General features: G+C 34.7%; 1 protein-coding gene across 1 annotated transcript in view; it reads left to right on the forward strand.

The window, feature by feature from the left end:
- Window positions 1–24,998, forward strand: part of Dhc64C (dynein heavy chain, cytoplasmic) — a 1,087,706-nt gene that overhangs the window by 750,876 nt on the left and 311,832 nt on the right. The window contains exons 65-66 of the mRNA XM_090398628.1: window positions 4,382–4,520; window positions 17,872–17,972. Of these exons, the coding sequence (XP_090254754.1) occupies window positions 4,382–4,520; window positions 17,872–17,972 (240 nt within the window). The remainder of the gene's footprint in view (window positions 1–4,381; window positions 4,521–17,871; window positions 17,973–24,998) is intronic.

Raw genomic sequence — 24,998 nt, forward strand, 5'->3', positions numbered from 1 at the left:
AGTGCGTCCCCTGGGTGGTGGATAGGGGAGCCCACCATGTGTGTGTATGTGTACATGTGTGTGTATATATATATATATATGGTGGGGTGGTCCGAATATACTGAATAAGGACTCCTGGACCAACAGGGCCATAAGGGGCAATCATCTTGATTTTAAGGGAAGCGGCACTCCCATGGACCCCTAGCTGGATCTATCCTCTCCTTCTTCTACTTTGAGGAAGACCCACTTACTTTAATCTTTCCTATAAGGCCTTATCAGCCAACTCTTCTTACTTTATGACCTTTGTGCTATTGGAGTACTCGAGGGCCATGGGGTCTTTTCATTTCTGGCCTTACAACTATGTCCTCTCTATAAACCTTACTATATTTCTTCTATAATCTACCCTTTCCCCTTCAATATACCCTATTCCTCCTATGGGTTTAAATTCGGAAGAAGGTGAGTTCAGAAGCCTTAAGGTAGCAGCCCTACCACTGAACTATTCCATCGTCAGGCTAGGTCCCCTGACATGGAGAACATAACCATACTTGTAAGCTGACAGAAAAAGATAATCAGATTGAATCTATGGGAAACGACCCTGGAATGGAAAAGGGAAAACGAAAATGGAAACAACAAAATATAATACACATAGCAAACTGGAATGTAAGAGGAATAGCATATAAAGAAATAGAATTAGACCAGTTATTAAATGAAAGAAATTTTAAAATAGCAGTAATCACTGAAACAAAAAAGAAATTAAAAGGAACTATGAGAACTGAAAATTTTAATGTGATATACAGTGGAGTCGACAGAGACCAAAGAGCACAGGCAGGAGTCATGATTTGGATTCATAACTCCCTTTCAAAACAGTTAAAACATTATAAATTATGGAATGAAAGAATAATAGAAGCTAGAATAAAAATAGAAAGAGGCTATTTAACAATAATTGGTTTATATGCCCCAGAAGAAGGAAGAGAACAGGATAATATTGATTTTTATAATCAGCTACAAAACATATATAATAAAATAAATAAAAATGATTACATAATTTTAGCAGGAGACTTAAATGCAAGAATTGAAAACACGAAAATTAATAATAATATAGGAATACATGGAGAACACACTCTAAACAGAAATGGTAAAAAATTGATTGACTTTGTAGTTTATAATAACCTAAAAATAATGAATTCCTTCTATAAACATAAAGACATACATAAATATACTTGGGCAGCAAGAGGATAGAAATCAATATTAGATTACTTCATATTAAATGAAAAGACATCAAAATTTTCACTAGATGTTAGAGTTCACAGAGGATATGAAATAAGCAGTGACCACTTCCTTGTTAAAATAAAATTAAGATTACCACCTAAATGGCTACAAGTGACAAGAACAGAAAGAAAAATTGAAACATTTGTTTATAAAACTGGACTATTGAATGACACAAATGTACAATGGCTATATGAACAAAGAATTAACCAGTATCTAGATAAAATAAAACAAAATGAAGAAATAGAATGGCTTAATATAAAAACGATACTAAATGCAGCAGCAAATGAAAGCTTAGGAAAGACCAAAAAATTCAATAAAAGAAAAAAACTGAAGATCTGGGATGATACAATCAAAGAAATAATCAAAAAGAAAAAAGAAGCCTATCACAAATGGTTAAGCAGTAAAAGATTAGAAGATGAAATAGAATATAAAAGAATAAGAGCCATAGCTAAAAGAGAAGTCAGAAAAAGACATAGAGAATCATGGAATAAATTTGTTTCTAATTTAGAACATGATTTATATAAAATAAGACCCAATATATATAAGATTTTGAAACACCTAAATGCAGATGCCAAAAAAAACATAAAATTAAACACTGAATTGAAATTAGAAGAATTTCTAAATTACTACACAGAACTGTGGACAGACAAATATTTTAAAAAAGACAACTGGCAAACAATTAACGAAAATGAAAAGGAAATAACTGAAGAAGAATTTGAAATCAGCCTGAAAGAAACAAGAAACGGAAAATCACCTGGAGAAGATAAGCTAGGTTCAGAACTATATAAGTACGCAGGAACAAGATTCAAAGGAAGACTCCTATTATTTTTAAATAAAATTTACTCAACTGGTATCCTCCCCAATAGAATGGAAAAAAGCAATTGTGATTCCTATCTTTAAGAAAGGTAATAGAGATGACCCTAAAAACTATAGCGGTATAAGTATACTAAATTCATGTTACAAAATATATAGCAGAATCTGAAATAACAAACTAATGAAATATTCCGAAAACTTTATTCTAGAGGTACAAAATGGATTTAGGAAAGGACGATCATGTATAGACCCAGTCTTCTGCCTAAAATTAATAATAGAGAAAAGAAGAGAATATAATTTAGAAACACATATTGCATTTATTGACTTTGAAAAAGCATTTGACAAAGTTAAAAGAAACATATTATTTAACATATTAAAAGAAAGACAAATACCAAATAATATCCTAAAAGCTGTCACAAGTATATATGAAAATAATCAAATACAAATAAGATTAAATCACGAGCTATCATATACAAGAGAGATAACCCAAGTGGTCCGACAGGGATGTCCCCTCTCAGCAACTCTTTTTAATATCTACTTAAATGAAATAATAATAAAATGGAGTAAAAATTTACATCAAGGAATTAAACTTTCACCTACAGTTAACTTAAACACTCTCCTCTTTGCTGATGACCAAATAATACTTACAAATTCTGAAGATAACTTACAGAAAGCTATTTTAAATCTAAATGAGATATCCAAAGATTATGGTATGATAATATCAATGGAAAAATCAAAAACTATGGCCTTTAAAGGACAAGATCCAGCAAGAACTAAAATAGTATTAGATAACAAGATCTTAGAACAGGTGAATTCATTTAACTACCTAGGATGTATGATCACTTATGAAAATGAAAAAGATATAAACATAAAAATTGCAAAATATTTAAAAATAACAGGCATAATTAACTCTATATTTAAACCAAACCTAGTTCAAAAACAAACCAGGCTAAAAGTATACAATACATTAGCCCTACCGGTCTTAATGTATGGAAGCGAAATCTGGACAATAAAACAAAAAGACAAACAAAGATTAACAACAGCAGAAATGAAGTTTATGAGAAAAACTGCAAAGTATACCCTATTTGATCACAAAAGAAACGAAGATATTATGAAAGAATTAAACCAAGAACCAGTAATTGAAAAAATTAAAAAATATAAACATAAATGGATGGAACACGTTCAAAGAATGAAAACAGAAAGATTACCAAAACAAGCCTTAAAGTACAAGCCATTAGGAAAAAGAAAACCAGGACGTCCTCTTAAACGATTCAACGATGACTTCTAAGGCTAGAACAGGCCATACTAGGCCTAAATCCTTGATACGTATGATGATGACGATTTATTTCATATTTTATTATCATTTAACTTTTATACTGTTTTGTTCATTTACTGGTGCAGTATGACCACAGCAATCAAGAGGGTTGTATATCACACTGAGTAATGAAATCCCCCCCCCCCCCCAAAAAAAAAAAGAAAAAAAAAAAAAAAAAAAAAAGACATTCACCAACAGCAGTTGAAATTGAGTCCCTATCTTTTTGGTTAAGGAGCAGATGTGCAATTTTCCATTTGGGCAAACAAGCATTTTTTGTGTATAATTACCTTTCACTACACCCCCACTATTGTGACAGTCTGAAAATGTCAGTCTTCTACATTTTAATGTTCTGATTGACTTTCATTTATATATATATATATATATATTTATTTATTTTTTGATTATGCTTCTGAGCGATGCCAGACAACTATGAACACTGATTTATTTTCACTCACTCTCTCTCAATTTCTGATGGCTACTCATGTGCTGATATAAGAAATGGAGAATTAACCATGTTTTGGTTAGTACTGGTTTTACATAATAATCAAGATCAGACATGGAATAATATTCTTATCATATCTGTTAAATTAAATGTAGATTTTATCTTTTTCAAATGATTTGAAAAAGACAATGAGAGCTTGTCTTATACTTGGGCCAGAATATGCTGGTTTGTGCATGCACGTGCCATGTTGGAAAGAATTTTGTAAGTTGAAAATCGTTTCACACATTTGAAAGTTAATGAAAATTAAATATTAAATTGCTTGCATTAAAATACACTTTCCTTAGATCTACTTACATCTGCTGTTTATGTGCTAGTATTTTTTTAAGCTGCTGATCTCTGATCCACTAATGTACTCGTAAAATTACTCATGATTAAATATAGACTGTTTCACTAAGTATCTGTTTCATACCACTTGTATTTTATATGACAACTAATTTTAAGCATTATCTGATACTTTTCACAATTTTATTACTTAAGCACAAGTCATTAATGTAATCTTGCAGGTGGACAGAAGTATTGCACTTTTAAGAAGCCTGAGTTCAGAAAGGCAGAGATGGGAAGCCACAAGTGAAACATTCAAAAATCAAATGGCAACAATTGCAGGAGATGTCCTTCTTTCTTCGGCATTCCTTGCCTATGCAGGTTTGTTATTTTGCTTTTTGGGAAGGTCAACTAATTGTTTTTGTAATTTAATGTGAAATACAACCACCAAAGGTTATAAACATGTAGAACATTAGCACATGATTGGATTAGATAATATAGAAACCCTACGGAAGAGACCAAACTTGGCACTTCTTCAAGCTACTTTAGACATATACACTGTTGTTCAAAAGCTAAGGTTGAACTACACTTTTACCTGTATGTGAAAAAATTTTCATGACTACAGCTAAATGTGGACATAAATTTATTTCCAGCATACTAATTATATTACACAAAAATGTGTTATAAATTTCATACAAATTCAATTACAATACATTTTTAATTTTTCAATTTTCAATTTACATTTTCAATTCATTTACAATGTACAGTGCTTACAGAAAACTATATGGACAGACATTTTAGTATGGAATATGTCCACCCCAAACTGCGATGCAGCTCTCACAATATCATACCATTCTCTGCACCAAGTGATTCAGGAGTTGAGAACAAGGATAAGGCCTTGTTTGTTTTCTGGATAGGGATTTCGAGCAGCAATGTGTCTGTCTATTGTGTCCAAAGTTTGTGCCATGGAGATGAGATCTGGGGAGCATGCTGGCCACTGGATTTGATTGATATCCTTTGTTTCCAAAAGTAACTCCACTGCTCATGTACGATGTGGTGTGATATTGTCACACCACTTTGAAGTAGGCAAACAATTCTTCAAATGAATTCTTTGTCTACAGCACCATGGAACAATCGAACATGTTGTTGAAGAACTTCGTTGCAATATTGCTCACCCATCATAGTCCCTTTTTCCAGCATTTATAGCTCGGTGCATCCATTAACCATGAACCCTGCACTGCCCTTTCAACATTCTCATGATGGTAAGTAGTACTATTTTCATGCCAGATTGGGTGGCTAGAACTGGAGGAAGGACTAAAATGTCTTTATCTGTAAAGAGCACATTAGCCCATCTTTTCCAGTTTCTATGGATACAATACGACTGAAAACATGCTCTACAATGAGCTTTGGATAAAGGGATGCACACTACAGGCCTTTGAGCTTATAAGCCTACTTGTTGCAGGTGTCTTACAATAGTTTGTCAAGATATCTGTACATGAATGGAGCCAACTTGCAGATTGACATAATCAATGCATCTGTGATGCATTGATTATGTTTTGGTTATGTTATAACCAAAAATTTGTCTTCGTGCCCTGTGGTAGAGTGAGGATGACCCCTAAACAAATGTCTGGAACACGTTCAAACACTTCCCAGAGCCTGGATACAGTGCTATGTGAAATTTCAAACTCTAGCAATATCAGTAATTCTGCGGCCTTCTTCAAGTTTTCCAATAATTCTTCCCTGCATGAAATCATCTAACACAGTTTGCTTAGTAATAATTTGCTTATCTAACATAATCATCCCTTTACCTTTTATCCTGTTGAGTGCTACCACATATGACCCCTTTGCACATGATTAGAAAATATGAGCGTGTACCTACTTTCTACTCAAAATTGTCAGTTATACTAATTGTCACAAGCTTTGTCTGAATTTGCAGTGTAATTTTCAGGCACAATGTTCATCTCTAAGTTTTGGAACAAGTGTAGTGAGTAGGATTATGGTCTCACACTGGACACTGAAGTTTGCATGCTACCTGAGGATATTTAGCAGAGTGAAACTCAAATCTGCAGTTTGTTGGTTGGATAATAGAGATGTTCACTTGACCAGCAAGGATGCAGATAAAATGTGCTGATGAAATATTAATTTTTAAGTTGAACTTAAAATGGTAATTGGAAATTAAATAAATGTTACATTTTGGCATATTCTTAAAAAATAAAACCTTAATTGTGTGATGCATAAATTGCATGTTGTTCCTGTTCTCGGGATCTTCACACTCAAGTATAGACCTAGCCATTTGTGACACTTGTATATTTTGCTATATATTCGTGTTTGAGGCCTACATATAGTTATGCTATTTCTTTATAAATATCTTCTGAGAGAATTGTTACATTTTTCAATACAATATACTTTTCATACGACAAAGCAGTGATTTCAAGCACATGGTCAGAGAAGAATAACTTGTTGATCAGCACATATCCCCAAACTGATCTGGAGAGAACATTTGTGTGATTGAACTGGGTCGCAGAATTAGGACATGGTCAAGATTGACCTGCTTTGTTAGTGTTTTTATGAGACTGAAGAAATTCAGACTGGAGCCATTATTTGTTTTAATTGCATGTGTTCTTATGGTCTATTTTCCTGTTTTGTAGGAAGAAAAACCATTTCCCAGAGAAACTGTTTCCTCTCTGGTGTATAATCCACTTAGAGTGCTTGGTGAAGTGCTTCAACTCTTGTACAAATAATTTCAATGTTCGGGTATGTTAGATTTCCAGCCACATTAGAATTAAGGGAAATGACATCAGAAATGCAGCTACTAGATCAGCTCATACTTTCTCAATTTGCTGTTTGACGGTCTCTTATATCAACTACACACAGGTTATAAAATCAAATTTAAATACACAATTGCAATAATCTTAGCAGGAAGCACTGACAAACAAACTATTGAGCTTTAGCCTGACATTAAGGCTGTTGGAAAAGAAGAGAGGAAGAAAAGAAGAGATGTCTGTGACCTATGTGGAGCCTAGGTCACAGACATCTCACACATTCTTAATTACTGATGGCTGATGACCCACCTGTGTGTGGGAAACGCAACACTTGTCTTACTATTAGTCATACTGTAGTTGAGTGCGAGCACTTCACACAGGAGAGAAATTACATTTTTACTTATCTGGCCACTATGCACTCTGCCAGATGGTATCAGACTGTATAGATGGTATAGATTTTTTTAAAAGAAACATCAATTTATTCAAAAACATTTGATTATGGATTTGTATGTATGTACACAACTCATTGTAAATAAATACTAAACTTTGTACATACATTTTATTTACTCATTTATGTTCTAATAACTTTGTGCATATATTTTATGCTATTCACTATTTTATCTCCTTGTAACTATTTATTTATTTACTTATGAACACCCTGTATACTGCTGTTACTGTGTCCTGGAGCAGTATATCTTTAACTGTCCTTGCACCATAAACCCCAAATCAGTCGATCAATTAAACCAAGAGAAAACCTCTGCCATCTCAGTATGAAACCAGCTAACTTGCCGTCATTTGAAAAGTCTTATACAAGTTCTTACATCCTAAATAGAATTTGAACCCAGGTATTTCAGCCAAAGGGCATCATCAATACCAGTTGAGCTGTGTAGTGATTGAAGACAATACTACCACTAAATGTAAATGAAAAAAATAGTTAAATCTTCCACAGTGCATTATATTAGAGCAGTTATTGCAGCCAAAAGTGGCTAAACAACATTAATTTCTGGGTGGCAATGTTGTTAATTTCTGTGATTAAAACATGTTTTTTATGAATGAGCATGTACCCTATTGCTTTTCATAACATAAGTCTGTTTTCACACTACTTGTTTGTGTTGAAGAATGGAACGTTTTTTTTAATATATGTTAATTGTGCTTGTAGGTGCTTCCAATGGGGGGAGGGGGAGGTCTTCTGACAACATTAAATCATAATTATAAATTGCTTTTACTGCTGAGTTGAGAAATATTTTGCACGTGCTTGCTCACTAAATGCTATTGTGCAGGTGCCAAGATCTTCTGCCAGCTCATGTAATAGTGCATCCCTTTCTCATTATATGCCTACCAGCATATCTGATGACATGTGATTTGATGTTTTGAATGTTGTGCTAACTTTATGGTACCTGTTCTTACATATTCCCACACATGTAAAATAGTATCCATCTTCTGCTAGCTCATGCTGTAATGTGTCCTTTTCTCATTATACACATCTGGTGACATGTAATTTGATATTCTAGATGCTGTGGTAACTATATGGCCTGCTCTTTTATATCTTCCCATACACTTTTCATAGCCCCCCCCTTTTTTTTTTCTTTTTCATTGGTGGGAGTAAAAAAAAAAAAAAGATTATATACCTGGAAACCCTGTTCCATAGACCAATTACGAAATTTTTGCAAGCCCCTTTCAGTTCTCCAGTTATCTCACACCATCAAAGAAATTAATCTTCCTCCTTAAAGACATGATTTGAACCAACACCTGGTTGGGTGTAGAACAGATATGCTAAACCCAGTCAACCAAGCTGGCAAATTTGTTCATAATTTCTTTTGAAATTAATAAGTCTAGAAGACTTGTAAAATCAGAATATTTTGAGTCATTATAATGGCAACTGACAAAACAAGGGTGGGAGAGAGGAGTGGCTCATGTTAGAGACTAAGCAATCATTCATAAACCTACAGAAAAGGACTATTAATAATAATGTAAGTACCTGAGATTTCTTCTCAGGATTTGGACTAGTCATTACTGATATGATGCAGGATAATGATGTGCATAAAATTACAACAGAGCCCACAAGAAATAATCGTTTTGTTATGGCTGGTGATATTGTCAGACCACTTCAGAATACTAGAATATGGAGAGGCTGATGTTAATTTACTCTCTTGTGGCACTTATTGCATATTAGTTCATATTATTTATTCAATTATGCAATTTTTGGCTTTATTAATTCCAAGATGTTTCTTAATGTCATCATGCAGAACATCTGTTTGTGTTCATATTGTACCAGAGACAGCTGTTCCCTGTGATTGTTTTTGATTAATCATTGAAGTAAGACTAAATCCAAGCCTTCTTTTTCTAATTCCTGCAACTTACTTTTGTTTTTGTTTGTTTGTTATGAGCAGGTTGAATTGCATTTGCCATATTTTTCTGCAATTTTTATTCAAATTTTTTTCCCTTCTGTGAAGTAAAACTTTTTTCCAGTGAGCACAACTTTTTCTTTTTCCAGATATGGTGTGCGTCTTGAAAAATTGCATATAATAAGAAGTTATATTGATAAACTGCAATATTAAAAAAATACAGTGGCTGCTTATTTATCAACACAAAGACCAAGACGTATTCTTATCACACACTTCTCACGGGGGCTCTTATATGTAACTGGTAATTAGTTTACGGAATTAACAAAGCATATAAAGTATATTAATTAAAGGTAACTTTAATAAATAACTTCTATATTTCGGCAATGTCACGTTGCCATCTTCAGGAACATAAAGATATGGTATGTGCACGCAGGCACTAACAAAAGCAAATGAGGAAGAAAGCAAGAAACTACTATTGTTCCTAAAGTCCTAATGGTGCCCTCTGATGGGCTAATTTGGTTGACTTGGCAGTTGGGCTGAAGTTCTCAAAATGTAAGTCTCCCAAATTGGGGGTAGTTTCATGCACCCAAATTTGTTGAGGTTAGGAACGTTTTTTAGAGCTGCTGAAGATTCCTTGAATAATCTTTCTTATTTAAACTTGCTGCAGAGTATTATTTTTGTTTTCTTCCAACTAATTCTATGGTGGGTATCTAAGGCATGGTCAGCCAGCCCAGAGCAGCTATACTGGTGAAACCGGATGTAGCCTTTGTGTTCTGAAATCCTGATATTTGTTGTTCTGCATGTTTGGCCAAAGTAGGACAATTTGCAGCTGCAAGGGACCTGGTATACACCAGGTAGGTCTAGGGGAAGTGGTTGGTCTTTGGTAGAGCGGATAAGGGATGCCAACTTTTTATATGATCTGTAACAAGAAGTAAGGTCATATTTTCTGAGGATATTGGTTATTTGCTCAGAGGTGCCCTGGATGTAGGGGATGGTGATAGATTTGGTGTAATCTTTATTGTGGAGGTGGGTTGTGGTTTACTGGTTTGAGTATTTTTTGGATTTTTTGGGGTTGTAGCCATTGGCTAAGAAAGTGTTGTGGATGTGGTTTAGTTCAGTAGTTAGGGCCTTGTCATCTTAATTTTGCCCTGTTATATAGTGTTTTTATAACCCCATATTGTTGTGGGGGGGGGGATTGCTGGTGAATGTATCTGCCAGTATGGGTGGGTTTTCTGTAAACAGAGAAAACCAAAGATCCATCAAGCTGGCGGGTGAATAAAGTGTCTAGGAAGGGGAAGGTGTTGTTTTCCTCTTTTTCTAAGGTGTGAACTGGACCCTGGGGTGTTGGTTGTTTAAGTGTGTTAGGAAGGAGTGGAGTGAGTCTGAGCGATGTGGCCAAATAGCGAACACATCATCCACGTAACGAAGCCAAATAGTGGGTTTTTGTGGGGCAGAATTTAAGGCTTTCTCTTCAAAGGTCTCCATAAAGAAATTGGCGAAGGGTGGGAAAAGTGGTGAACCCATGGCTGTCCCCTCTATCTGTTTGTAGAACTTTCCTTGCCAAACGAAATAGCCTGAGTTCATTGTGAACTGAAATAGGGCTGAGATATCAGGAGGAAACTTGGCTTGGATGAGTTCTAGAGTTTCTTTGAGTGGGACATTAGTGAATAGGGAGGAGACATATTTTTCTGCATATTAAAGTTACCTTTAATTAATATACTTTATATGCGTTGTTAATTCCGTAAACTAATTACCAGTTATGTATGACCAACGTATAAGCCTTGCTACTAGGCGTATGTGTGTACCAAGTGATGAGTCACATAGACATGTCTGCTTTTATGAACCTCTGTGTGTGTGTGTGTGTGTGTGTGTGTGTGTGTGTGTGTGTGTGTGTGTGTGTGTGTGTGTGTGTGTGTGTGTGCATTTAGTATGCATACACACTTAATGCAACTGACTTTTAAAGCCAAGGGAACATAGCATAGAGTATTCTGTTTATAATTACAAAAAAAAAAAAAAAAAGCTAGTCTCATCTTACTTCAGAGCACTTAATCTTTTGCATAAAACAAAAGGAATGATACAGAAACATACAATAAACATTAGAAGGATATCCAGGAGAAATGCAATCTAAGCATGTTTTGAAACATGAAGTAGCAAAGGCTGTATGAAAAAATGTGGAATGTGGAATCGAATCAGAATTCAGATAAGAAAGAAAAATGTATAAAAATGAAATGATAACTGAATTTTCATACTGGGTGCTGTAGTTAAGTTTCATGCAAACTTAGTGAGAAAACTGAGAAATGTTGTAGAAGAGATGTGGGAAAAAGCAAGCTGGATTCAAGACAAATAAGAGGTTGTTGAAATCAGTGTTTGATTTTAAGACAAGTAGTTGAGAAATCATAGGAATGTAAATCCAGGAAAAGGTATATGCCAAGAGAAATGCTCTTCAAAAGCTAAATGTATATATAGGATGCAAATAGAGCAATATATAACCTATTTTAGTTGCAAGTTATCACTTAGAATAGAATATGTATGCAGAAAAATTTCATATATGTGAAGCAAGTTGCATATCTCAACTTACTGATGAGATTAGTAGATATTGCTCTTCTCTTAATTTTATGCAGATATCATTTTTTTAAATAAATTGACTTGTCTGCAGGATTCTTTAAATAAAGCATACTGAATAAATGCTGTGCCAAATTTGATATACACCTCCGAATCAAAACATTAGAATAACAACAGAAAATTTGTTGAATGATTTGGAGTTCTAATTTATTGCATTGAAAATAATTATTGCCGAATATAAATTAGCATAATCTAAATCTGCGTACTTCGTAGATTATATAACCAAGAATTATAAACACGTTAACACAAGAATATTTGCCAAATGTTTGCCAAATATTTCAGTTTGAAACTAACAGACTATCCTCAACGGCTTAATAGGAACTCTTTTACAAGGTGGAAAGCAAACAATTGATCATTCAAAAGTAGAATGAGTCACATGATGTTACATTGCTAAACATTAAAGAGGGGTAAATTTCATCAGAGTGATGAATAAATTATAGGTATTAATTCACAATTTCATATAACAATCTTAATTTATAAATTCAATTAAAGAACATTAGACTAATGTAAGAATTAAAGGTCTCAATTAAAAAATTTTAGTGTGTTTATCAGGATTAAACTTTCCCATATTTTTGACAAGTATATACAATCATTTCGATTCAAGTTAGGACGTTGAAGTAAGGGCCTCAGCACTCTCTTTGATTAGGCGTTTGAATTTATAGCGACATCTGTGTAGAAGGCGAGTCTTGGACCAGAGAATGTTGTGGCTTGTCTCTATCCCATGCTGCGCCAATCCAGACTTATCGGATTTGTTGCGAAGAATGTATGATTGATGTTCTTGTATTCTTTTTTCTATATAGCATCCAGTTTGTCCAAAGTATGACAGATTGCAGTTACAAGGAATTTGATATATAGCAGAGACATAGTAAGGAATCTCTGTTGTGAGGCCTCACTTTTCAGTGTGGCCTCACAACAGATTCATTTATATTGAATGATTAATTTATTCATTTATATTGAATAAAAAATTAGGTAAAACACCAAACTTGAATTTTTGCCGTATTCAACCAGTTTTAACTTGCATGCCTGTGAATTGAATAGAATTAAAAGATAATAGAAAACTGGAAGCCACATCTAATTTAATAATTGATATCGTCTGTTCATTCTGCTATTTTTTAGGGGAATGAACAGATGGTGAAATAAATTAAATATGAAAATATTTGAAAGGAAATCGATATTATTGACTTTCAAGAATCTGCATTCCGAGCAAATCTGAGAAAATGTATGGTCAATTAAACTTGAATAATGTTTGTGTGTGTAAGTAAGAAAGAGGGAATGCAGGTGAAGAAAACAAGCTTTCTGTGACAGCAAGATAAAAACTCCAAAGATAACTAATTCCTTCCAAAGGTGGATTGATATTGTTGCTAGTGCATTCTGAAATCAAAACTTTAGAACTGAAAATATCTAAGGCATGGCAGATATTAATTGTTGATAGGAACCAGTAATAGTTTGTACTTAATTATGGAATACTATCAGTATTTTGTGCATCATCATCATCATCATCAAATTCCTGCCATGTACCTTCAAGGGGGTGTACAGGATATGATAGTACTACATGAAAAAAATTACATCGTTACTAACTTCCTATCTACAATTTTCCTCCAAATCAGTCTGTTACTTGTCAAGACTCCAACATTATCAGATCTTATATTTCTATCATCTAAGGAACTTTGTGCCGTATCAATCCACCTATATCTTGGTCTTCATCTGGGTTGTTTTGCTGACAACCTGGCAGAGAACACTTGTTTGGCTAATCTTTCTTCACCCATTCTGTTTAAGTGACCATACCACCTGAGATTAGCTCTGCTAACGCATTCCTGGATGCTGACAATGTCAAGTTCTTTCCTAATATCCTCATTTTTTGGTATTGATGCCATCTGTTCATGCCTATAATCATTCTGAGGACTCTCATATCTGCAGTCTCTAGTCTTTGGTCAAGTGTTTTACTTCTGACCCAGCTCTCAGATCCATAAGTTAAAACTGGTTGAATACTGTCTTGTATACAGCTAATTTAGTGTTCCAAGTCATTTCTCTCTTATTCCATATGAATTTATTCAATTGACTTCCCACCATACCAGCTTTGCTGATTCTGTTGTCTATTTCCATATTTAATTTACCATCTTCAGTAAAAATCATGCCTAAGTAGCTGAAATGTTTTACTAGTTCCACAGGTTCTCCATTCACAACACAGTTGACATTTTCAATGATTCTGCCTATTTTAATTGGCTTTGTCTTTTTATTGCTGACTTTCATACCATATCTATTACAACAGCTATTCAATTTAGTCAGAGAATCTTGCAGACTTGTAGCGGATTTATTTCGAAGTATAACATCATCTGCATAAAGTAAAGAGCTGACATTAACATCTCCAATTTTGATATCATGTTTAATACCACTTCATAATGTGATCCATATAGATAATGAATAACAGAGGGGATAATGTACATCCTTGTCTCACACCAGATTTAACATTAAACCATCTTCCTGTACTTCCTTCAATTTTAACTGCTGACTTACAACTCGAATAAAGACTAAGTATTGCTTGATATAATGTCCCATTGACACCATATAACTGTAGTGTACTGAATAGCTTCTCTCTTGGCACCTTGTCATATGCCTTTTCCAAATCGACAAAACATAAATACAGATCTTTGTTATATTCCCATGCTTTCTCGACTATTTCTTGTAAAGTGAAGATCTCATCCTGACAGCCTCTAATTGCCCTGAATCCAATTTGTTCTTCACCAAGCTGTTCTTCCACAATTCTTCTCAACCGTTTCTCAAGTATACTTGCATAGATCTTGCCAGGAACACTCAGTAGAGAAATACCTTTGTAATTCTTACATTCAGTTTTATTTCCCTTTTTTTATATATGGGAACTATGAGAGCTCTACTCCAATCATCGGGAATTCGTCCCTCTGTTCAGGCTTTCTGAACTATGCAGTGCAGCCACCGTAAGACTCTTATACCACCATACTTCAGCATTTCTGGTTGAATATCATCGACTCCTGCTGCCTTTCCACATTTCAAGCCTTTGATGGCTTTTTCTACTTCAAGTATGGATATGTATTCCTGACTGCATGCCTGGTCAGTGTTTTTTACCACTGTGCTGTCATCACTGCTTGTTTCATTTAGCAGTTTTTCAAAGTAATTACTCCATACTTCAAGGATATCTTTTTCTCCTCTTTTCATGTCACCTATATCATCTCTAACTCCTTTTACAGCACTCTTTCCTCCATTTCTAAGCTTCTTCAACAACTTCTAGAATATCTTACCACCTTCTTGATATTTATTTTCTATGTTCTTGCCAAAGTCCTACCATGACTTTTGTTTATTTAGTTTTACACAGTGTTTTGCTTTCTTACATTTGTCTCTGTATTCTCTAAGTGCACAAGCTGACTTATTTGATAGGAACTTTTGGTATGCTTTCTTCTTTTCCTTCACTGCCTCTTTAACTTCCTGTGTCCATCAGGGAGTTCTGATTTTTTTATCTTTGCAGACAACCTCATCACACGCCTCTCTGGCAGAATCAATGTTTTCTTCAGAGTTTGCCACTGAATCTCCAAGGTTTGGTTCCTGTTCTCAAACTCTTTCAGTTTTTCTTCAATAATCTTTGTGTATTTTAGTCTACAGTTCACATCTGAGAGCTGCTCAACTTTTATTCGCTTTAAAACTTTCTTACATGTTATTCTTTTCAATATGAAATTCAGTTTTTTCCTGCTCAAGACTAAATAGTGAACATTCCCAATTTCAAATCCTCTGTACACTCTGGTGTCCTGCACCAGGGAGAAAACATCACTATTAACAATAACATAGTCAATGAGACTTTTCTTATTCCTTGCCTCTTCTATCCATGTGAATTTGTGCACATTTTTATGTTGGAACATGGTGTTAGTAATAACCAGTCCATGTCCTGAGCAGAAATCCAACAGATATTTGCCATTATTATTAGCTTTGTTCTTTTCTCCAAATTTTCCCAAAATATTTTTGTATGTCTCACAATCATTTCCTACTCTGTTATTTAGATCCCCAACAAGGACCAAATTTTCCTTTTTCATTGTGTCAGTTGCTTTTTCTAAAACCTCAAAAAATTCCTCCACTTCTACCTTAGTAGAACTTTCTGTGGGATAGGCACAAATAAGTCTCATTGTCCAGTTCCCCATTCTCATATTTGCCCACATTACTCTACTTGAGACTGACTGCCATTCAAGAAGATTAGCCTCGTATTTTGTGTTGAATACTATGGCTACTCCTTCTTTTCCTTGATTGTCATTGCCTAAATATAACATTTTGTATTTATTGCTCAGAAAGATCTCACCAGTTTTTGTCTTTTTTGTTTCAGTCACCCCTATTATGTCGATCTGGTACTTATCTAATTCCTCAGCTAGCTCCATTTCTTTGCTATTCAGGCTTCTTATGTTGAGTTGGGGGTTTGTTTTCAGTATTTTGTGTGCCCTTTGAAAATATTACAAAATGATTTCAAATGATTTTTCATACATATTTTGAAATAATGTTTGTGCATGTGCTGTGCACATTGAAACCTGTTCTACAACTTGCAATCCTTTTAAAAATGATTAATAATAATGCATGATATACAGATGTGTAAATAACTCATTGTAATTATAAAATCTAATTTGCAACTGAAAGACTCCCAGTATGAAAATGTTCTAAACAGTACGTGTAAAAACACACACACCACAATATATATATAAAGACAAACATCCCAAAGCCTTTCAAATTCAGTATACAAATATACATGGTTCTATTCTTAGTGATGTTCATTTCCACCTCTTGTCTTCAGTGCCACATGTACTTCTAAGAGAAACTCAAATTTCAGCTTCTTTAACAACTGCTTACCTCACATTATGCTCTTTGTCTCACAGGTTGGCATTTGTGTATGTTTTCATTCTGATAAAATCTCCCATGCCCATTCTGTCAATCATTTGTTATTATCTTTTTCCCCTAATAACATGAGCCATATAGAACTTTTTGATATGATTTCTGTAAATTATGATTTTTATCCAGTGCAACTGGGTCCAGTCCAATAGTGATGTCATCTTACTTGGAGATGTTAATGCTTATAACTCCAGCTGCTTTACTAAGCACAAGTAGAGGTGCTGAGATTATTTGTTACATCAGTGATCTTTTACAAACTCTTGACATGCCTACTGTAATACCAAATAACCTTAATCACTCTCGAAACATCTATACTTTTGCCTCATTATAACCCTCATAGCAAAGAAGATATTGTGAGGAAATATACTCTGTATGTTTGTTGTCTAAGCAATTTAAACCAAAGTCTACTGTTGAATGCTTCCGTAGAGCAACACGCACACACACACAGTTACTTCCATTTACATATTGTCTGGCATTATAAGAATGCCAAGTGGAAAGATCTTCGTGACTTTTAAGACTATCTCCTCTCCCGCAAACTTATCATAGAAGCATTTTATTGATATGAAACATGTTTCCCATTCCACTCAACTATTATCTATGAAATCTTTGCTTTCCTTTTCTGTTTATTCCAAAACACAAAATAGCTGCAAGTAGTCTATCAGCATGTCCAGAACTGATTTTGAAAGCGCTAAAAACTGGAAACTCATTTCCCAATGGCAGTTATTACGATTTCAGCTCTCTATCCAAAGCTATTGGCTAGCATAAACTTTAGTAAAACATTTACAGACCAAGAAAAAGAAAATGGTAGCATATCACAAAGTGTGGTCTCGTGGGCCATCTCAACAAAAAAATGTGGTAACCTCTAATTTATGCGTCTGATTAAAAAATAAAATTTAAAAAAAATTTTAAATGTTATAGCATTCTACCCATTCATGGAACTGGTGTAGTATAATTTAAAAGAACTGTCTGTCAGAGGTCATTAATTAAAAAAAAATAATAAGGAATATGTATTGAAATGTTTAATGGAGTTCATTGAAATATTTCTACTTCTATAAATTTTTGTTTATGCTTTTTACTTATTTAATTAAAATTTTTAAATTTTGTTTTTAGGTTATTATGACCAACAATACCGTCAGAATTTATTCAACAATTGGTGTACTCACTTGCAGCAAGCAATGATTCTCTTTCGAGTAGATTTAGCTAGAACAGAGGTAACTGTTTTATGCTTTTGTTATTATATTTACTAGAAATGAAAGTTATGTAATGAATGATATCTGTATATTCAGCCAAATTAAATAATATTTGTACTTACTTGAATACCTTATTAATAAACTATGCTTAAACTTATTCTCCATGATCATATATCATATGCGCATCAATCGCAAGGATCTTTGATGTCCACACTTGTTTTGGAGCAGACTGTATTACAGATCATCAGCTAGTAAGTTCCAAAATAAGACTGAGACTCTGAAACCTTCTAAGTCAGCCCCATACCTATAGACTACATGTCATAGTGGTTCACAGAAGAAAAGTCAACACAGTTGAATGCCCTTTGCGAGGCTAGTGCAGAAAACTTATCCTGAAATGCTCTGGCAAGGAGATCATTATAACACAGGATACATCCAAGATGTATCTGGGTCCAATTAGAAAGCCAAGAGACCCATTGATATCAGATTTAACAGGGGAGATTTGATCAAAAGAAGGCAGTTGTAGGAACAGCAATGCAGGAACTGAAGAATTTAAGAGATTACATAGAGACATCAGAAAAGCCATCATCCAGGAGAAGCGAAATTATTATGATAATAAATGTGAAGAGATAAGATGAGGATGTATAATTAATTATAAAAGGATGTTTGCTTTAGTTTGTGACCTGGAGCACTAGTTTTCAAACTCAGATTGAATGTTATCAAAGACAAGAATGAAGCTGTTGGAAGTTTTTCCACTTGGTAATACTATAAATTAAAGATGCCAACAAATTATATTCTTGGTTTAATCCTTTATCCAAGTGTAAGCAAACAAAGTTTGCACCTGAAGTAATTTCAGGAATAGGAAACTCGTATATAGAAGCTAATGACTTAACATCACTTGCCTTAGTATCCCATAATGCAAAGCAAATATCCTTAAAGACATGTATAATGCTATGGATTATGGGAACCCAACCAGTTTCAACCTTTATTGAAGTCTCATCACTGGGAGCCAGATCCAATTAATTTAGGTGCAAACTTTGTTTGCTTGCACTTGGATAACGGATTACACTAAGAATATAATTTGTTGGCATCTTTAAGTTATAGTATTACCAAGTGGAAAAACTTCCAACATCTATCTCTAATCCAGAGTAGTTTAATAACAAGGTGTGACACCTTTAGGCTGCTCATATTTGGAAATATGACTTCCGCATTACTTCAACCTTTGTATCACTTCTGGCTCTGACTAACAAGACCTCAATAAAGATTGAAACTGGTTTGGATAGTGACCCTTCCCATAATGCATAGCATTGTACATGTCTGTAAGGATATGCGCTTTGCATTATGAGATACTAAGACAAGTGATGTGAAGTCATTAGCTTCTATATACAAGTTGCCCAGTCCTGAAATTACTTCGGGTGCAAACTTTGTTCGCTTGCACTTGGATAAAGGATTAAACCAAAAATATAATTTCTTACCATCCTTAATTTATAATGAAGCACTATTAACAGAAGAACTGGAAATCAAAAACAGATGAAAAGAGTACTGTGTACAGCAGAGAGGATAATGAAAATTTCGAAGAGCTCATCAGGAAAATTATCATTTGTTTTATCCTCCACTTAAGCATGCAGTTGAAATAGCAGTTAAACAGCTTAACAACAGTAAGGTACCAGGCGCAAATGGAATCACAGTAGGGTTAATTAAGATCCCAATGGATGGAAGAATAAGAGTGTTTCATAGATTGATTACAAAGTTATAGAAGACAGGATCATGGCCTAGAGACTGGAAGAAATGAGTGTTCATACCACTCCTGCACAAGAAGGGAGATATGAAGGATTGCAAGAACTATAAACTATAGGCGTAGGTTTCTGTGGTTTAACAGTTCAAAAGGAAGATTTTGGTATTGTGACAATTTAAGAAACGTGTCATTATGACCACATCTTTATTAAGATAAAGAAAGATAAACAAACCCGACAAGTTTCGTATGTTATTTGACTTATAACTTCAGGGGTTACAGGCAACTAAAAGTTTAAACAGTTTAAACACAAGAAATGAGAAATTACTCAAAATAGTCCATTAGATGTTGTTATGGCAGTCTAACTATTCATCAAATTAAAAAATCCGAATGTGGTATCTATACATACGTTAATGCATGCTATGTTTGAACAATGCTGGATGTTGTCATGTTTTGTTGTTTGCGTTCACTCTGTCCGAGGTCTGACTTAGGTATATTTTTTATGAATGCTGACCTAACTTGGTGTAGAATTAGGCCCTGGTGTTTGTTGCATTGCGTTGGGATTCTAAGCACGTTTGCAGCTTCCTTGAATTTTCTTGTGAAGCAGTTTTTTCAATATAAGACATGTTCGTTTTATGCCAAAGTTCATTATGGCCGGTGTAAGTTGTGTAGGATGCTAGGCCTGATTTGTGTTCTCTCCTTTTTTTGTACATCTTTTTGATGTTCCTTCATACAAATTTCCCCTGATCTTTCCATCTGGCCTACGTAACAGATGCCACAGGAACAGTAAATTTTATAGACACCTGGTTTTTTTAAAGGGTGATGTGGAGGTTTTGGGGAATGTAGAAATCTTGATATTTTTTCTAGCGATAGAAAAGCTACTTTAATGTTATTTTTGTATAGTAATTTGGCCAATTTGTCTGTAACATTCTTGATGTATGGAAACGTAATTGTGTTCTTGAAATCTTGCTTTTGTGAGATAACTTGTAGGAGGTGTGCTGAGGATTTTCTTGATTATCTTAGGTTCAAGGTCTTTTTTTTTTTTTTTTTTGAGGATCTGTGTTAAATAATGTAATTCTTCATTCCGCTTTTCTTCTGTGCTGGAAGTATTAAACCTATTTTTTGCATGGGGTAGTGGTGTGAGGCAGCATTAAGAAACCTTCCTGTGTTGGTGGGGTTTCTATAAATGGAGAAAGATAATCTGTTTTCTTTTTCATTGATTTCTATTAGGATATCAAGGAAAGGTAGTTTTTTATGTTCTTCCTGTTCTAAAGTGAATTTTATGTTGTGCTGATTATTAAGATAATCTTTAAAAGCAATGAGTTCCTCTGTCGTTCCTGGCCATATTTTATAGAACTATTAGTTTAATCTGTCATGCATGCACGATTTTATCAAACATAATTCAAAATAAGATTGAGGGCAAGGTCAAAGCTGAGATGCCTGAGAAATAAGCAAGGTTCAGAAAAGGCAGTGATAACAGAGAGCAGATCCTTTGCCTTAGATAGATCGAGAATTATAACGAGTTTAGACTCCCTTTGGTGATAATGCATTCCATAGATTCCTCCAAATTTTATAATTAATTAGCATATGAAAATGTGTGGGATGTAATGAAAATAATAGATGTTTCTCAATACATTATTGGTTGATAGCTAACTTATATACTGAGCAAAAAGAGCCAATAAGAACAGGTGTTGGATTAAAAACAACAAATTACACGATAACCACAGTAATTAACTTTAATGAAATGAAAGTACAGATATTTCATACTGAAAATAACAGTACCTCATCAGTGCTTAGATTAGACTTATTATCCTTCATGGGGAAGAATTCACTTAGCAAACAGGCAAGTTAGACAAATTATCGGTTTTATGAGGGTTGTTCGATAAGTCGGTGCAAAAATGAAGAAAACAAAATTTTTTTAGGGAACATTTTTTATTTTTCATCTTGGTCTCCTTTGAGGTCTATACACTTAGTCCAGTGATGCTCGAGTTTTTGATCCATATAGTATGATTTGTCCAACTTTTCAAAATAGGCAGTTGTTTCGGCAATCACCTCATCGTTTGATGAAAATCTCTTTCCTCAACAGGATTATGTTGAGCCAGCCATTTTTTCATATTTGGAAACAGATAGTTGTCCGAGGGAGCCAAATCTGGAGAGTAGAAGGGCTGCAAAAGGACTTCGTAGTGTAAATTGAATTTTGCGGTCACAATTGCAGAAGAGTGAGCGGGTGCATTGTCGTGGTGAAAAAGAATCTTCTTTTTCACCAAGTGTCGTCGTTTTTCTTTTATTTAAACAATCCAGCAAAGACTTATAGTACACTCCAGTAATTGTTTTGTCCTTTTCCAATAAGTCTATGAAAATTATGCCATGAGCATCCCAGAAGACGGTTGCCATAACCTTTCCTACTGAAGAAACGGTTTTCACCTTCTTTGGTGCAGATTCCCTGCTTGCAACCCATCGTTTTAATTGTTCCTTGGTCTCAGGCTGGTAGTGATGAATCCATGTTTCATCCGCTGTTATGAAACTATACAAAAATTCCTCTGGATTCTGTTGAAACAGCTTCAAACTGTCCTTGCAACAGTTCACAAGTTGATGCTTTTGATCCACTGTGAGCAAGCACAGCACCCATCTTGCAGATAGTTTTCTCATATGTAAAATATTATGTATGCGGTCATTTGGGATGCCCATAGCCTTAGCAATTTCACTCTTCTATCATCCATCACCATATCATGGATTTTTTCAATAATTTCTGGACGACCTGTTCAGGTCATCCAGAACATTCAGCATCGCTTGTGCTCATATAGCCACTTTGAAAGTTACTAAACCACTTATAAACCATTCTAATCGAAGGTGCAGACTCATTGTGATGTTTATCAAGCTTATCTTTGGTTTCCTGAGCCGTTTTTCTTTTCAAAATGTTATGTTTAATCACTACATGAAATTCTTTCTCATCCATTTTTCACAAATCACAGTACTTGATCAATTCAAATGAATGCCAAACACAGAGTAATAGAGCTATCTGATAGAAACTTAGTGTGTGATCCTCCAGCAGTTGCCAGCAATTAAAAATAACCTCGATACGTACTGGTGGTGCCATTTCTTAGACTTTGCACGGACTTATCGAACAGCCCTTGTACAAGGTAAACTTTGTGCTCAAAGTTTACCTTGAGCGTCGACAGAAAATGTCGTTTGTGTGTCGACAGAAAATGTCGCGATACGAAAGTTATTCCTAGGTTTGCTGGATGCTGGATTTAGAGAAACTATTTCGTCACCTGTAGCTCACTCAATTTATATTTGTGCAAGTTTTTCCTTGATACAGAACCAACTTCGAGCGATTAAAAAAGATTTAGCATCTAATATTCAGTCTGTTTTAAATCTTGAAAGAAGGATTTCAGCTATTCTGGATGATGAATTAGGATATCGTTCTGTGTGTTTCTAAACAATATTTAGCCCGTTCTTATGAAAGACATTCTTGCAGACTGATGCAAAAAAATACTTTGACAACATTCCTACTAATAAATGGATTGTGAATATTTCTAGATGCCCATTGTCTGATGCTGAAAATAGTGTATTGGCTAAAGACCATGATTTTGCTGTGGTACCTAAATGCATCCCATATTTTGATTTTTTGCATAACATTGAATGTAATCTGTCAGGACTTTCCAGTTAAAATGTTAATAAACTATGCTTTGAAGTTGATGCTTTACTTTTTAAAAGCAAATTACCTCCATGTAGTGTTGAAACCCATGTGCTGTTTTCATTAAGAGAAAATAGCAATATATCTATTTCGAAAGCAGATAAAGGAAAAGCTGCAGTGTTAATGAATAAGGCCGACTATGAGACTGCCTTTTATGGGATACCTCCACCTTTCAACTAATTAGTTGTAACTCTACAAAAACACTAATTAAATAAGTTGCTTGATGAAGTTGTCAGTTGGGATCAAAATATTAGGTTGGCAAATAAGTTCGTTCGGTTTTTCAGAGTGGAATGAAACACATTTTATTTAATATATATAACACATACTAGTCAGTTATATATTGACCCTCTGTATCAATGACCTCTTGCCATCTGTCCACCAACTTCATTATGCCGCGTTCATAAAACTTCCGAGTTTTATTGGCGAGAAACCGATCCAGGTGTCTTTTGACAGCCTCCTCATTAGCGAAGGTTTTCCTGTTCAGAGAATTCTGCAACAATTGAAGTGGTAATCAGAAGGTGCCAGGTCCGGTGAATACGGAGGATGCGGCAAAAAATCCCAGCCAAGACGTAACAATTTACTCCGGGTTGTTAACGATATGTTGGGTTTGGCGTTGTCGTGATGAAAGACAACTACTTTCCGATTTGCCAATTCAGGACATTTTATGCTAATTGCACGGGCCAGTCGTGTTAACTGTGAGCAATAGACAGTTGAATCAATCGTTCTGCCTGACGGTAAAAAGGTGTTGTCCTCGTAGTGGACCAGACCTTTATAATCGCACCACACAGCATGATATTCTTTGGGTGCAATCCCACTTTTGAGGTTGTTTAGCGTTGTCGTGGTGAAAGACAACTACTTTCCGATTTGCCAATTCAGGATCCTTTACATACCACGTTATTGTACATGACCCATTTTTCATCTCCCATAATCATCCCCTTCAAAAATGGATCATTTTCTTGGTGACGTGGCAGCGAATTACAGATCGATATGCGAGCAGTCATATTGGCCTCAATCAATTCATGTGGCATCCCAACGTTGAGTTTTGAAACATATCCCAGCTTGTACAAATGGTTTTCAATGCTTGTATGGGATATGTTCAGTACTGCAGCAATCTCCTGCACTGTTTGTGATGGATTTTTGTCGATGATATCCTTCACAACACTCGAATCACTTAATTGGGCGACCAGCACAAGGCACAGTTGAAAGGCAACATTTCACGTAACACTTCAGTGAATTTTCGTTCGGCTTACTTGAGTCGCAACAATAGCGACATGCGAAGCGGCATAAACTTGTTCTAACGCATAAACTGAACGAACTTATTTGCCAACCCAATACTTTGGATAAGTTGCACACTCATTTTGGAAAAACTTCTTGTTTTTATGGCCTCCCAAAAATTCATAAAGAAAGTTATCCAGTAAGACCTATCGTGAATTGTATTGACTCTCCCATCTCTAGAATTGCTAAATTTCTATCACTTTTATTAACTGTCCATACTGGACAATCCAGATCATTCATTAAGAATTCCACACATTTTCTTGAGAAAATCAAGGATATTCAAATACAAGAGTTAGATTTGTTAGTCAGCTTTGACATTGTTTCCCTCTTGACCAACATTCCATTA

This window comes from Typopeltis vanoorti, chromosome 10 (assembly GCF_054136105.1).
Source record: "Typopeltis vanoorti isolate ZY-2024b chromosome 10, IOZ_Tvanoo_1.0, whole genome shotgun sequence".
NCBI classification, from domain to species: domain Eukaryota; kingdom Metazoa; phylum Arthropoda; class Arachnida; order Uropygi; family Thelyphonidae; genus Typopeltis; species Typopeltis vanoorti.